The sequence below is a fragment of the Eleutherodactylus coqui genome, chromosome 7 (genome assembly GCF_035609145.1).
Source record: "Eleutherodactylus coqui strain aEleCoq1 chromosome 7, aEleCoq1.hap1, whole genome shotgun sequence".
NCBI lineage: Eukaryota > Metazoa > Chordata > Amphibia > Anura > Eleutherodactylidae > Eleutherodactylus > Eleutherodactylus coqui.
Window position 1 is genome coordinate 59,731,244 of NC_089843.1, and position 13,194 is coordinate 59,744,437.

The following is a 13,194-nucleotide window of genomic DNA, read 5'->3' on the forward strand; positions in this document are numbered from 1 at the left end:
GTGATACAGACAGACATGGAGGCTATAGTACCCTGTTGTACCGCCTCTAGCTTGGATACAAGATGTGATACAGACAGACATGGAGGCTATAGTACCCTGTTGGCCACCTCTAGCTTGGATATAAGATGTGATACCAAAAGTAACTAGACATCTGAGCAAGAATCAAAAGTAGTGTTTATTCACATATATTACGACGTAGTGGGGCCTCATTTGGCCCTAATGACATTGGATATACTCTGTGGCATACTTGCTACTAACATCTGATATGCTTCAAATGGTATTTCCCTGCATTCATCCTGCAAACGCCTGGCGAATTTATCTCAAAGAAGATGCATTAAGCTGTCTACAGTGATGCAAGGAGCATCCTAATTAGACAATTGAGCAAAGGAAGAACGTTCTATGGAGTGACTAATCGCACTACTCCATCTTCACATCAGATGAACGTACCTGGGTGTGGAGGATTCCTGGGGAATGCCTTTTGCTGAGTGTGGTGTGCTAACAGTTAAGTATGAAGGAGGTTCTGTTATGGTCTGGGGTTGAAGTGGCAAGACCCATGAACATGAAGGTGTATCCTAACATCCTAGACGACAATGCGGTAATACTGTGTGAATGGTCGGCCATACTACCTACAAGACAACGTGCCTTGTTACAAATCCAGTGCTGTTTTACGTTGGTTTGAGGATATGGATGTTCCACGATTGGACCGACTGCACAGAGTCCCGACCTGAACCCTACTGAACATCATTGGAACGAACTGGAGCGTCTGGTCAGGACATATGAACAGCGTCCATCTTCTTTAAGAGAAGCGAGCAGATGTTTGCAGGATGAATGGAGGGAAATCCCATCTGAAGTGTATCAGACATTAGTAGCAAGTATGCCACGGAGAGTATATGATATCATTAGGGTCAAAGGAGCCCCACTGAGTATTACTATATGGAAATAAATACAACTTTTGATTCTTGCTCAGGTGTGCCATTACGTTTGGTAGGACTGTGTATGATAAAATTAATGTCAGTGTTCTTGTATGCACAAAGATGATATTTTCACAGCAAGACCATATGTCTCTTATGCTCCAACTTGATCATCAATTGCTGTCAGGGTTGGTGTTTAAACAGTGCAACATTTCATGCATTCTATATACCATAGTGTCACCTCAAGCAGGTTACATGACTGATATATACCTACTGACCAAGATGGTATTGACTGCATCGTCAATGACCTTGCCAACCTTGACTCCATTAGTGGCTTAGGTCATAAGGCTCAGTTGTCCCCACATTCCTTTAGTTTCAGGCGCACATTTACTGTGCAAGTATTTAAAGGGGTATTCCAGTCATGACATAAATTTTCCAAAATTCCAGATATGAAAGGTGTGTGCGCCATGTTTATGTACAGCTGGTTATCAGTATAAATCACACAGCCATTACCTTATTATCCTGCCTTTCGTTTCTGGGAGTGTATCTGCATCCCGTTTTTCCAAGATGGCTGCCACGTCTTTCCCGATACGTAGCTTTTAACTACATTTCCCATAATTCCTCATTCTGTACTTCCTTCCTCTGTTCACCCTCACTAACTGCCACCCTTCTATCAGTCAGCAATCCGATTCCAAGAGAATAAAAGCCATCCCTGGCTGTTCCTAATGAGCAAGCCCAATCTGTAGCGCTGGAATGTCTACAGGACGTATCCACGGCAACCTGGGAATAAACACTTCTGTGCAGGAGAAGCTGATGGTTTATAGAGCGACAGACACAGAACCCAAAGCAGAACCACACTGCAAACTTTTATAACAACTTTGCTTCACCGGAATCCCCCTGTAATCTACCGCCCGTTTGTGTCCGCGGGTTCTGCTGTTTTCACATCTCAGCAAGAATAAACAAAAAGTAATATTTTATACAGACTATCTTCATTTCCGTAAGGTCTCGCTGCAGAACTGCATTGTGTGGCAAGCAGACTGTTCTACAACAACGGCTGTCATTGGAAAATAAGATTTACGGCGGACGTAGGGTCCATGTCAGTAATTGCATCTGGCACAGTACTCCTCCGAGAGCTTTCTCCTCCCTTCCCTGTCCCACTAATGCAGATCACTATAGTTAATTCACTGAGTAGCCTTTATTAAATTGAGCCGGCCAGGGAAACACATTCTTCTTTCCTCATTGTTGCGGCCCTGGAAGGTTGGCCAGAGGTTATACTGATTACTATGAAGACTGTAAATAGCTGGGAATGAATGGACTCCACTGGGCTCTTATAAAGGGACATCTCGCCCTTCTGCACAACACACATTGTGCTCACTGACTTGTGCGCAGCGGGTGGCACACTATAGAAATCTGTTATGTGCAAGATTTAGGTCTCCAAAACACGGATGTGATTACCAGATTTTTAATTTTTTTATTTTTTTTTTAATGGGACTAATGGCAAACAGATTCCAAACGGAAACCATAGTTTCCGACTTTTGTAACTGGTAGACTGATCCCTTCAAAATTAATGGACCGTTTCTATTTCCGTAGTTTGTTTCCGTATACTTCCACTTGCATCGTTTTTTTAATACATCAGTTTTGTATTCTTTCCAACCTTTTGCGCGCGCTCACTTACAACGTATCCATTACACTGAAACTTTTTCGTTCAGTTCTGTAACCCATTGACTATAAAGGAAGTATACTTTCCGCCTGATTTCAGTTTTTGGAAACAATAGCAGAGTCGTCTGCCTTATAATTTCCATTAATTCAAAGAGAATGGAGGTAAACCGAAGCACTTCCAGTTCCATTGAAATTAGTGTGAACTTAAAGGGAACCTGTCAGCAGGTTCGTGCTGCCTGAACCAGTGTCTGCGTGAATCGGGGACAGATATGCCAATTCGACCCACGTCTATTTTATTCTGAAATGCTGTTTTGTTTCAGAAAGAAACATACGGTACTTAGAAGTTTGACTCGGAGCTCAGCTAAAACGGAGCGCTGAGTCAAGGAAGCAGACCGCACTGGGCTCTACCCGCACGAGTAATCAAAACTGACAGTCCTCTCCCTTTACAGAAGCAGGATGAGAGCGGTCCGTCTTGATGCTGTGGGTGGAGGAGCCCGTTGTGGCCTGCCCCTTGCGCTTGAGAGCCCCGAGTCAAATTTCTAAGTATGTTTGTTTTTTCTGAAATGCAGCAGTGTTTCAGAATAAAGCATACATGGGCCGAATGAGCAAATCTGTCCAGGGTTATACTGCTCGTGGTTCGGGCTGCATGAACCTGATGACGGGTTCCCTTTAACTCAAACCAGTGTTTTCTATTTGGTTGCTCCTCAAATGGAACAATTAAGCCGAAAACAAAAGCACGGATGTGAGCAAGCCCTTACTAGTGCAGTAATGCAAAGATATGTTTCTATGTGAGCAAAGCATAAAGGGGTTGTCCGGTTGTAAACTACTAATGGCCTATCAGCAGGACAAGTCATCAATAATAAATCAGCGGTCTGCCACCTGGGACCCCAGGCGATCAGTGGTTTGCTGGGTTCATGAGTTTATACAAAGAGCTGATTTCCACAGGAAGCAGACAGCTCCATTTCCACTGCAGTGGCCAGGCTTTGTATTGCAGGCATTAAAACTTGGGCTGGAGTACTAGTTATCATTTGCAACATGTAAACGGTAGTACCAAGCATTAATCTGTCAACTTACTATATTGTTAATCAACACTCGTTAGCAGGCAGAATATCTGTCCTTGTAAAACCAGCTTAAAAGGTTACAACTTTCTTCAGCACATTATGTCATGGAGGAAGACCACCTCTGTCAGACGGAGTGGATAGTTGCTGCTGAAATGCATCGCTCTCGCTCTCCTAGCCCGTCCATGTACTATGTGGACAGCCATTCTTCAGAATGGCCACCATGTAATACTGCATTTCTATAGGTAATGGGGGGGTAAGCCCCTAGCAGGATTGGGCATACTGAAATCTTCATGCGTAGTCATTCTATCCCCCACATTTGCCATTGAGGAGCTGCTCCCATGTAAATTAGATTGTGACCTTATTCCAAAATCTAATCTATGTGTCCCTATGATATTTTGTCTTTACCAACCCATTTCATATGCTGTTTTTCAATTCTAGTGGCTGGACAACTGCAAGAAGACCTTTAGTTCGGGAGATGGCCGTCATGTGCCTAACACAGAAGCACAGGTAAATGCCCTCCTGTATGTACACTTCACATCCCGGCATGGACTGTCCAAGATAATGTTGTTGCTCAGACCGCCAGCGAAATGAATTCACTGTGGCCGAAGATTTAATAAGTATTGCACACTGATAAGATGTAATCTGATTACCCAGACGTCACCCGCTATAACAATATTACTGCAATGAACCTCTTAAGTACTCAGTAATGCTCTGAATTCACTGCAGGCTTGATGAATGTTTGTATCATTCCTGGCATAAGATATCAGAATATACATGTGCAATAACCTCTGCCATGATAATACTTCAATGATGACTGGTAAATGACTTCCACCGGCCTCTAGGAGTATATAGAGCTCCTCCGGGGGCAGCGGGAGCTGCTGCATGCTACGTTAACATGACTAATGCGTGCCAGCTTCACGCAAGAGAGCAATGATTCACAAAACACATTTACCGCATTTTATTTTAGTTCATAGTTCCCATGAAGATGACGAGGCTCATAGCCAGAGGTCTCCGATGAAGAATTAACATTATTGATATCCTTCACATTGGCCAATGTTCATTATCTTTGGTTGATCAGATACATTGACTTCTCTTGGAACAACATAGTTTACTATTTATCTAGCCGGAATTTGTTTTAAAGTGGCGGCAAATCACTAGGATATGTCATCACTTGCCAATCGCGGATGCTGGGACTACTGGGACCCCCACCAATTGCTAGACTGTGAAGAGTAAATGGCCAACAAGTCCCCCCTTATTCTGACGATACACCGTCTCTTGCTACGGCCTGAATGTTAGAGTGCTGCATGTTTCCTTTAAATAAGTTATTCACGCGGGCAAGTGCGATTTTGGTTAGTGAAAAACTGACCATTTTCCGTGCGATTTTCATGCATTTGTAATGCTTTTTTGCTATTCTCATGTGCCGCTTACATCCATTTTACATCTTTTTTTCATTGCTCTGCACTTCCCGATTCTTTTTTCATGTGGTCCCCCCATAGAAACATGCATTAAAAATTCTGTAAATTCACATGTGAATTGTATGGCATGCGATTGCAATCTTTTTTTTTTTTTTAATGCTCCCCTATAAAATAATGGGCAATTCTTGAATACCAATTTTTTTAAATCCACACTATCGGTCCAAGAGAAAAATTGGTTGTGTGAATTAACCCGTTTAAATGAATGGGTTCTTGTCCTGCACAAGTGCTGTCCGTCTCAGAATCAGACAGATGTTTGCACGTGTGAATACAGTCTTACTTGGCGATTAGAGATGAGCGAGTATACTCGCTAAGGCTAACTAGTCGAGCGAGGAGTGCCTTAGCCGAGTATCCTCCCGCTCGTCTCTGAAGATTCCCAGGTTCCTGCTGGGCTTGGTTGGGGCATCATGAACCCGGTGACAGGTTGCCTTTAAGCGGCACTCATCAATCCATGAAACATAGTATTTATCCCATCTAGTAGGTGACATGAGTGCAAATAGGGGCCACAGCCGCTTTGCATGTAACCACGCTTCCTCTAGCCTTGCATACAACATTTGATAATGGTCTCCATTGAATTTCTGTATGGAGAGCTTGAAAGCTGGAGAGGCCAAGGATACACGCGGACTGAACGGTGCTTGGCAAACAGTTAGGTTACATTTTGAACCAGAAGTATAGATTTAGCAGCATGGGTACGAGCATCCTATATAACGGTGCAACATGCAGTCGGCACCGCTCTCCGGACCTCTGCAGGATGGGCGGCTGAGCTGGATAACAAGCGGTGCTCAGCAAGCAGAGGTGTAATCACGGTCCAAGCAAAGATCATGAAAAGCGTCAATCACCACAAGTGCAGCAATATTCTTTATTCCATATTGAAGCACACGGTGTTGTCCCTCCTGTTTGTGTTCTTGAATCTGGAATAAAGGATTTGGCTGCATTTCTAAAAAGACTTGTGGCGACTGCCGCTTTTCATGATCTTGGCTTGGACAGATCCTTCTTTACCAGCCTGATGAGATATTGCAGCTCTTGGAGATAAACGACTGATCAGGGAGATGTCTTTCCAGATGCTTTGTTAAACACGAGGTCACATTTGAACACAATTTTGCCGTTTTCATAGCTAGATAAAATGTAACTAGGAAGCGAATTAACAATCCACACTGTTTGATTTAGGGCTCGTTCACATCACCTTTTGGGGATCCGTTCTGGGTCAGAAGGGGTAAAGTTTCTCCTTAGGGAGAGCAATTAGAAAGTGTAAGACTTGGGAAATTTATGCAAATGGGTAGATGGAACAATGCCTCTACAGCGCCACCTATTAAAAATGCAGCATTCCTGCAAGTCATGCCTAGTAATAATGACTGGGAATATAAGCTAAAGCCATAGTCTTGCTATGTTATGGGAGCAGAAAAATGGAACCCACTGGCTGAATGGCCTAATCTTATGACTGAATCGAACGACATGGACTGGACCGTATTGGTTATATAGCTGGGTTAGTTCAGTTTCTGTCTGTTCTGTATTTAACTAAAATCGGCGACGGAGGCTCTGAGCAGAACTTCCGATGATGGTATCTTGCATTGATCTTGTGGTGTTGCATATCATATTCTTACTTACAGCTTTAAGGGCCTTTTACATGGGTCTATGATTGGGCAAGACCGGTCATGGGGACGTTCATTTGCCCAATCATCAGGCTGTGTGAGGCTGTACCAGATCCTCACCCCTTGTATACGCGGATGTGCTGCTGACAATGATAACACTGTAGGGGAGGACAAACAGTTGTTCGTATGATCATTCATCCCTCATATATTTTGAAATGGCCCGTGCGAAGGCCAGCTAATGAGCGCTGATCTCGTTAATGTCATACGAGGTGTAAAAGGTCCTTTATTCGGAATTAAATAGGATACTGAAGATATATCTCCGTTCTCTCTTAACCTTAAGCCAGGCTTTGTACGATAAGGTGTAGGGAAACATACACTGAATAAGTGCAAGATAAGTAAACCAAAGTGTTTGTAAAGTCACATAACTTCTTATGTACGTTAGTTTTTAGGCTTCTTTCACACTAGCATTATGGGCTCTGTCTTCCTGCTGAGTCTGTCACTGCATTATTTCAGTGATGACCAATGGTAATGTTCGATGAGGGTCTTGATGGAGATTATAAAGCTGCCTTTATTATCTTGAAGCAATGCCCAACTCCACAAATTTAAATCTGAAAGCGCTACCCACATTGTATGCAGTTGCAAGTTGGTCCATCTGCTGGGCAGTCCATCCCCCCCCCCCGAGATCTCTATTGATGTCATCGGCGTCTTGCATTGCAAGGCTTTTGCGCATGTGCTGTTGAGAAGGATCCGGTGCTTGCATGGTGAATTCTTATGCTTTGGGCATGTCATGAACAACGTAGTGCGCATGCGCGGTACTCAGCGTGGCGCATGCATGGAAGCCTTGAAGTGCAAGATGTTGCAAGCAGCCAGAGCTGGAGACATCATCAAGATCTCAGGGGAGCGTGTTTAAACATCAATGCTGGAAGAGGGACCGATCCAGAGCATGAGATGGACCTTCCATCGGATTGTCCACTTTGTACTGTAGTTTTATCATTTTCATCAAGACCTCCATCTATCATAACCATTGGATAGCATTGAAAAAATGAGGTGACAGGCGCCCTTTAAGAAAGTAGGAAAATGGAATCCACTGGCCAAATGAATCCGCCTTATGACGTAACCAAACAATGCAGAACGGACACCATTGACTATAATAGTGTCGGCAGCGGAGGCTCAGAACGCAGCCCATAGACTGAATCTGAAAACTATGTTCAAAAGTGAACCTACCGTATGCTTTAGGTCATTGTGACTGTTTGCCTGAGGTTTTACAGAACTTGGTCTATAACTAACTTTCCATCTTTTTCTTCCTTTGTGTTTTTTGTGACCTGCTCACCTTCTTGCTTAGCAAATGGAAGTTCTAGCAGTAAGTGATGGTTCTTGATTTCTCAAATACTAAACATGTCAGATCAAAGCCTGACTTTCACTTGTCTTGTCCATTCGTTGAGCTAGCAGCCTTCCGCCATTGTAACATTACAGTGTGCTCTGGCTCCGCATAGTCTTTTGTCCATGAACTGTTGACCGCTCATTAATCACTTGTAGCTCGTGTAGTTACTGGGCTCATACATCATAGTGTCACCGTGTCGTTAGACCCTTCTTGCCTGTTAAATTATAAATTCTTAATGATCAAATTCCAAATGGTGTTTCCAGGGTATTATATGGTATGTGATGGAAAAGAAACCACCACAAAAACCCTACTGGATAAGCAGTTGATATCATGTATCATTTTAATTTCCATAAATACCAGAATATTTCATATGCTGCAAACTGGGTGACATATTACATCACACGCAGTAACACAAATTACATTTTTGGACCACTTTTGATAATGTTTCATCCCTAATATACACTAAATGGCCTCTTTATGAGAGACACCGGCTCTTCCACGATTAGAGCTTTCCTGTATGGAAATTGGACCCATGGCCATGGCAGTGCAGCGCAAAACAAGTGACAAGTGGTCGTTCCCTGGCACAGATGGGCTATAACAATGGACGTCAGTTCCAGCGCCATTGTGGTCTAAGGGAAACGGAAAAGTGAAAATCCAGTGCAAAAGGGTGCAGAAATGGGATCCCGGAGCAGCGGAAAATCATCCCGTGGCCAGATAAATCCAAATCTCTGTTGCTCCATGCTGATAGGAGGGTCAGAATTTGGCACAAGCAGCATGAATCAATGAACCCTTCCTGTCAGGCTGGTTGAGGTGTAGTACTAGTTCTTGGCACACCCTGGGTCTTTGATACCTGTGGATGGATGCACAATGAACTATTGCAGTTCTGAAGTCCAACACATTACTAGATGGGTGTCTCTAATAAAGTGACCGTTCAGTGTATATAATATCTACATATCCCATTCAGTTAGGGTTGTAGTTCTTTACATTGATCCTTTCTTTCCCTGGAGCTCACAATCTACATAACATATAAGCATTGTCCGTTATCGGCTAGCCTTCATGGGAGGGGGGGACTGACATTCTATGGTTTTGGAGGAAACTTGACATGTAAGAACAGAATAGAGGAAACTATTTATGTACAAATGTTGCAAAGTTTAACTTGACATTCAGCGTGTTAAATAAACTGCGGCCCTTTTTCTTGTCTTTTTAATAGTTTTAGTTGTGTTAAGATGGCTTGTTGCAGCAGGTTATCTACATTGGGCTAAACTTTGCTAACATCTGTATTAATTTGTAAGGAAATCCATGGCATGATTGCTAATGGGTCGTCTTTATAGGGAGGGTACTTGGGGGCTATTTCTCTGGGACCTCCTAGCTTCTTCAAGTGCCGCCTAAGTGCTTCCAGGAGTATATAAGGCATCATTCACACAGCAGTATTGCGTCCATAGTTAAGAGTCCTTATTTCACCCACGAGATGCATTGAACACTATGGTGGTCTAAGTTCGGTTCATTTTAAGCAGAGCAGTGATGGCCACTAAGTCCCGTATATAAATTCTAAGACTTTTTTTCCCTACTACCCGTTGTCCTGTTCCTCATAGTTGTAGGGCAGTAGTGCATGGATTGCATTGTGTAATATGTAATGATGAGGCTACGAGCAGTCAGTAGATCTTTAACATATGATACATTGTGGCCCTTTTTACTCGGTTGCATCTTTAGGACATAATCCTAGAATGCAACGTTTCTGGTGGATTTCCCTATATCGCTGGCTTGCTACTTTCATCATGAAATGAATCTATTGGGCTGCTTGTTTCTAAGTAGCACGTGTGATTGCGTCTTCCATGTTTTTCATTTAACCCAATTGTCGCCACTATGTAGTTAATAGAAGCCTGACCTTCCTTCCTCGTACTAAAACTGTAACCGCATTTGATTGGTTGAGTTGTGATGTGCGGACGGCATCACCTTTACTCACGCAGTGCGACTTAACGTTTCTTTTGTAGGAGCTGGAGCTTTGTCGGAGGCTTTACAAGCTGCACTTCCAACTTCTTCTGCTGTTTCAAGCCTACTGCAAGCTCATCAGTCAAGTGGACACCGTTAAGAAGCAGACTGAGGTACCGTACGCCTGGCACATAGCTCCATGAGAGTCATATATTGCCAGGTGCCCTTTTTATTCTAGAAGTCAACCACCGTTGTATGTCCCTCACATACCATCATAGCTGTGCCAGCTGCAGCTAATTCTGCGAGTGCTTTTTATACCTCCTAGCAGACCTTGATGAAACGGCTCTCATGGCACGGTCACCGTTTATGGTCTCATCGTTCCCTCTACAGTCATTTACCAGAATGGAAAACTACCCATATAGTAGTAGCTGTAGAGAAAAGTACTAGAAGATGGAGTGAACTACTGACTCGGAGCAATCTTTAACCCCTTAATGATGATGCAGATATTTTTTTTCTTCGATATTTTTTTTTTTTTTTTTTTTGTCTCCTCCCCACTTTTCAAGAAATTGTAACTCCTATTTTTCCATCGATGTAGGTATTTGAGGGCTTGTTTTTTGCAGGACCATTTTTTCCAATGGTACCATTTAATGCACCATATAGTATACTAAAAAACTTAAAAAAACAAAAAACTAAGTTGCGTGAAATGAAAATTTTAAAAAAAACCTCAATTCCCTTATCCTTGGGGGAGGGGGTCGTGTTTTCACAGTGTACACACTGCAGCAAAGATGATTATAACAATTTTTTGAGGGTCGGTACATTTATGATGATACCAAATTCATGCAGTTTTTTTATTTTGTCGTAGCACTTTAAAAAAATGTAATACTGTATCTAAAACCTAATTCTTTTCTGCCACCATAGCTTTATGTTTCTAATATAACTATTATTTTTCCAATATAACTATATGGGGGCTTATCTTTTGCATTACGACTTGCGGTTTCCATTGGCACTATATTGGAGTACATACAACTCTTTTGATCACATTTCATTAAATTTCTTCTTTGAGACAGGTGGCTAAAAAAAAGTTTTTTGTGTTTTTTTTTTCTGATGACATTTACTGCGCAGGATAATTAATGCGTTACTTTGATAGATTGGACTTTTATGGACACAGCGATACCGGGTTTGGGGCTTTCAGCCGCCAGATGAGTGATTTAAATGTCGCTGTTGGAATTGATAGTAGCATTTAGAGGGTGAACAGCTACGATCAGCATGAACACTGATTGAGGGTGAATTCAGACCACCGTATATTGGCTCGGTTTTCACGCCAAGCCGATATACAATGTCCTCGTCTGCAGGGGGGGAGGGGGGTGGAAGAGCCAGGAGCAGTGCTCTGAACTCCTGCCTCCTTTCCTCCCCCTCTCCGCCCCTCTGCACTATTTGCAATGAAAGGAGGTGGGACGGGGGCTGGGCTAAGTTCCGAGAATTAGCCCCACCCCATCCCGCCTCTCCTCATTGAAAATAGTGCAGGTGGGTGGAGAGGAGGCAGAGGGGGCGGGAGCTCAGTTCCTGCTCCCGGATCTTCCAGGCTTCCCCCACAGAGAGAGACGACGTATATCGGCCGGCATGAAAACCCAGCCTAAGGCTGTTGCATCCGGGTGTCAGCCATCAAAGACAACCCACACTGGCCATGTATGGAGTGGACTCTGCTTCCAAGGTCACACCATATTAACCCTGCACACTTAGGGTGCACGTATACATCCTGGGGCGTGAAGAGGTTAAATATCAAGGAATTGTATAACCTGCAGTTACATCATATATGGCGCACCCCATGCTGTAAGGTATACAAATACTAGCAGTAAGTGATGTGGAGGAGGGCTAATAAGTGCCATTTATTTTTCAGGTCATAAACATGTCTGATGAGCTCTGCCAGCTGGAGGCTTCGCTGAAGGAGGCAGAGGCCACATCTAATATCGGCCTAGAGGACTGCGACTTCTCCGAATTCTACCAAGCCAGCACGGAGGTTGCTGTGCACTCTCTTATTGAAGCCCTGAGAGCAAAAGAATTTGTGTCTGCCATAACACAGGTCAAGGCATTCAGGTGAGGTGAAGCATGGGGGAATCAAGATGCGCTTACTTTTTACATGTATTGCAACTATAGGAAACTCTAGTTTTTGGTTTTTTTTTTCAGAAAAATGGAAATTCATCCTAAATTGACTTTTACTTAAAGCTATCAATACTTACTCAAATAAATCCTATTGAGGGGGAGGGTTAATTACACTGGCATTTTACACAGCAGTTTAAGGCCGGTCTCACATGACCGGATTTCAATTGTGGAATCGGTGATTTTCACCTATGGGGACGATCCGCAGGATAGGCTTAATGTATTGCTCGCTCATGTGTGCTTGCTCTGTCTGAGGGTCTGGGCAGAGAGCAGCCCATGTGATCTGCAGACAGAAAGAACAGTGGGCCACTGCAAGAATTGCTGGATGTTACTTGTCATGTGACCGGGAACAGAGCATAAAGTGATCGCCATTAACACTTTATTATCTTCATTTGCATGTAAAGGGCCCTCCACTGGCTGTTAGCAGAGCCCAGCCTGCGAATAATCACATGCCCAGCTGTGCAAACAGCTGCATTGTTCTTATCAGGGGTGTCGGCAGAATACAATGTTAACTGCCAGCTCCCAGATAACAGTCTTTGGTCTACTGACAGATAGATAAAATCCATTGTTGGGCTACTGGAGATATAGCAGTTTGCTTTAAGTTCACCTTAAAATCATCGTTCAAACGAAAAGTGCCGGATGCCCGTGTTTACATGTAACGATTATCGCTCAAATTCAGTCGTTCGAACAAATTTTGAGCGATAATCGTTGCGTGTAAATGGGCCTTAAATCTCTTGAGTCATAGGAGGCTTTGTCCGTATTTATCTATTTTGCTATATTTTTTTAGAAAAGTTCTGAGCATGGCGCAAAACGGTTAAAGTAAAGGGAAAAAAATTTAAAATCTTTGTGCGTGTACCATGCACTTCCCCAAAAATTTGCAACATTTTCTATGCCAGACAGGTGTAAGTCAGTATATAAATTCCCCCCTTGAAGTTATTTACTGGCACTTGTTATGTTGGTTATATGACCATTACAGTAAAATAAGTATACTAAAGTTATAAAATATATACAGTAATACAAACCAATGCAGAGTAG

The 13,194-nt window shown here is 43.0% G+C and overlaps 1 protein-coding gene across 5 annotated transcripts in view; it reads left to right on the top strand.

Moving 5' to 3' along the window:
- FRYL (FRY like transcription coactivator) overlaps positions 1 to 13,194 on the top strand; it is a 285,628-nt gene that overhangs the window by 269,524 nt on the left and 2,910 nt on the right. For 3 of the 5 annotated variants that reach the window (XM_066573099.1, XM_066573096.1, XM_066573098.1), the window contains 4 exons: positions 4,070 to 4,138; positions 8,035 to 8,052; positions 10,065 to 10,175; positions 11,900 to 12,096. In XM_066573099.1, coding sequence (XP_066429196.1) covers positions 4,070 to 4,138; positions 8,035 to 8,052; positions 10,065 to 10,175; positions 11,900 to 12,096 — 395 coding nt within the window. The remainder of the gene's footprint in view (positions 1 to 4,069; positions 4,139 to 8,034; positions 8,053 to 10,064; positions 10,176 to 11,899; positions 12,097 to 13,194) is intronic. The other 2 variants (XM_066573097.1, XM_066573100.1) reach the window with 1 other exon arrangement.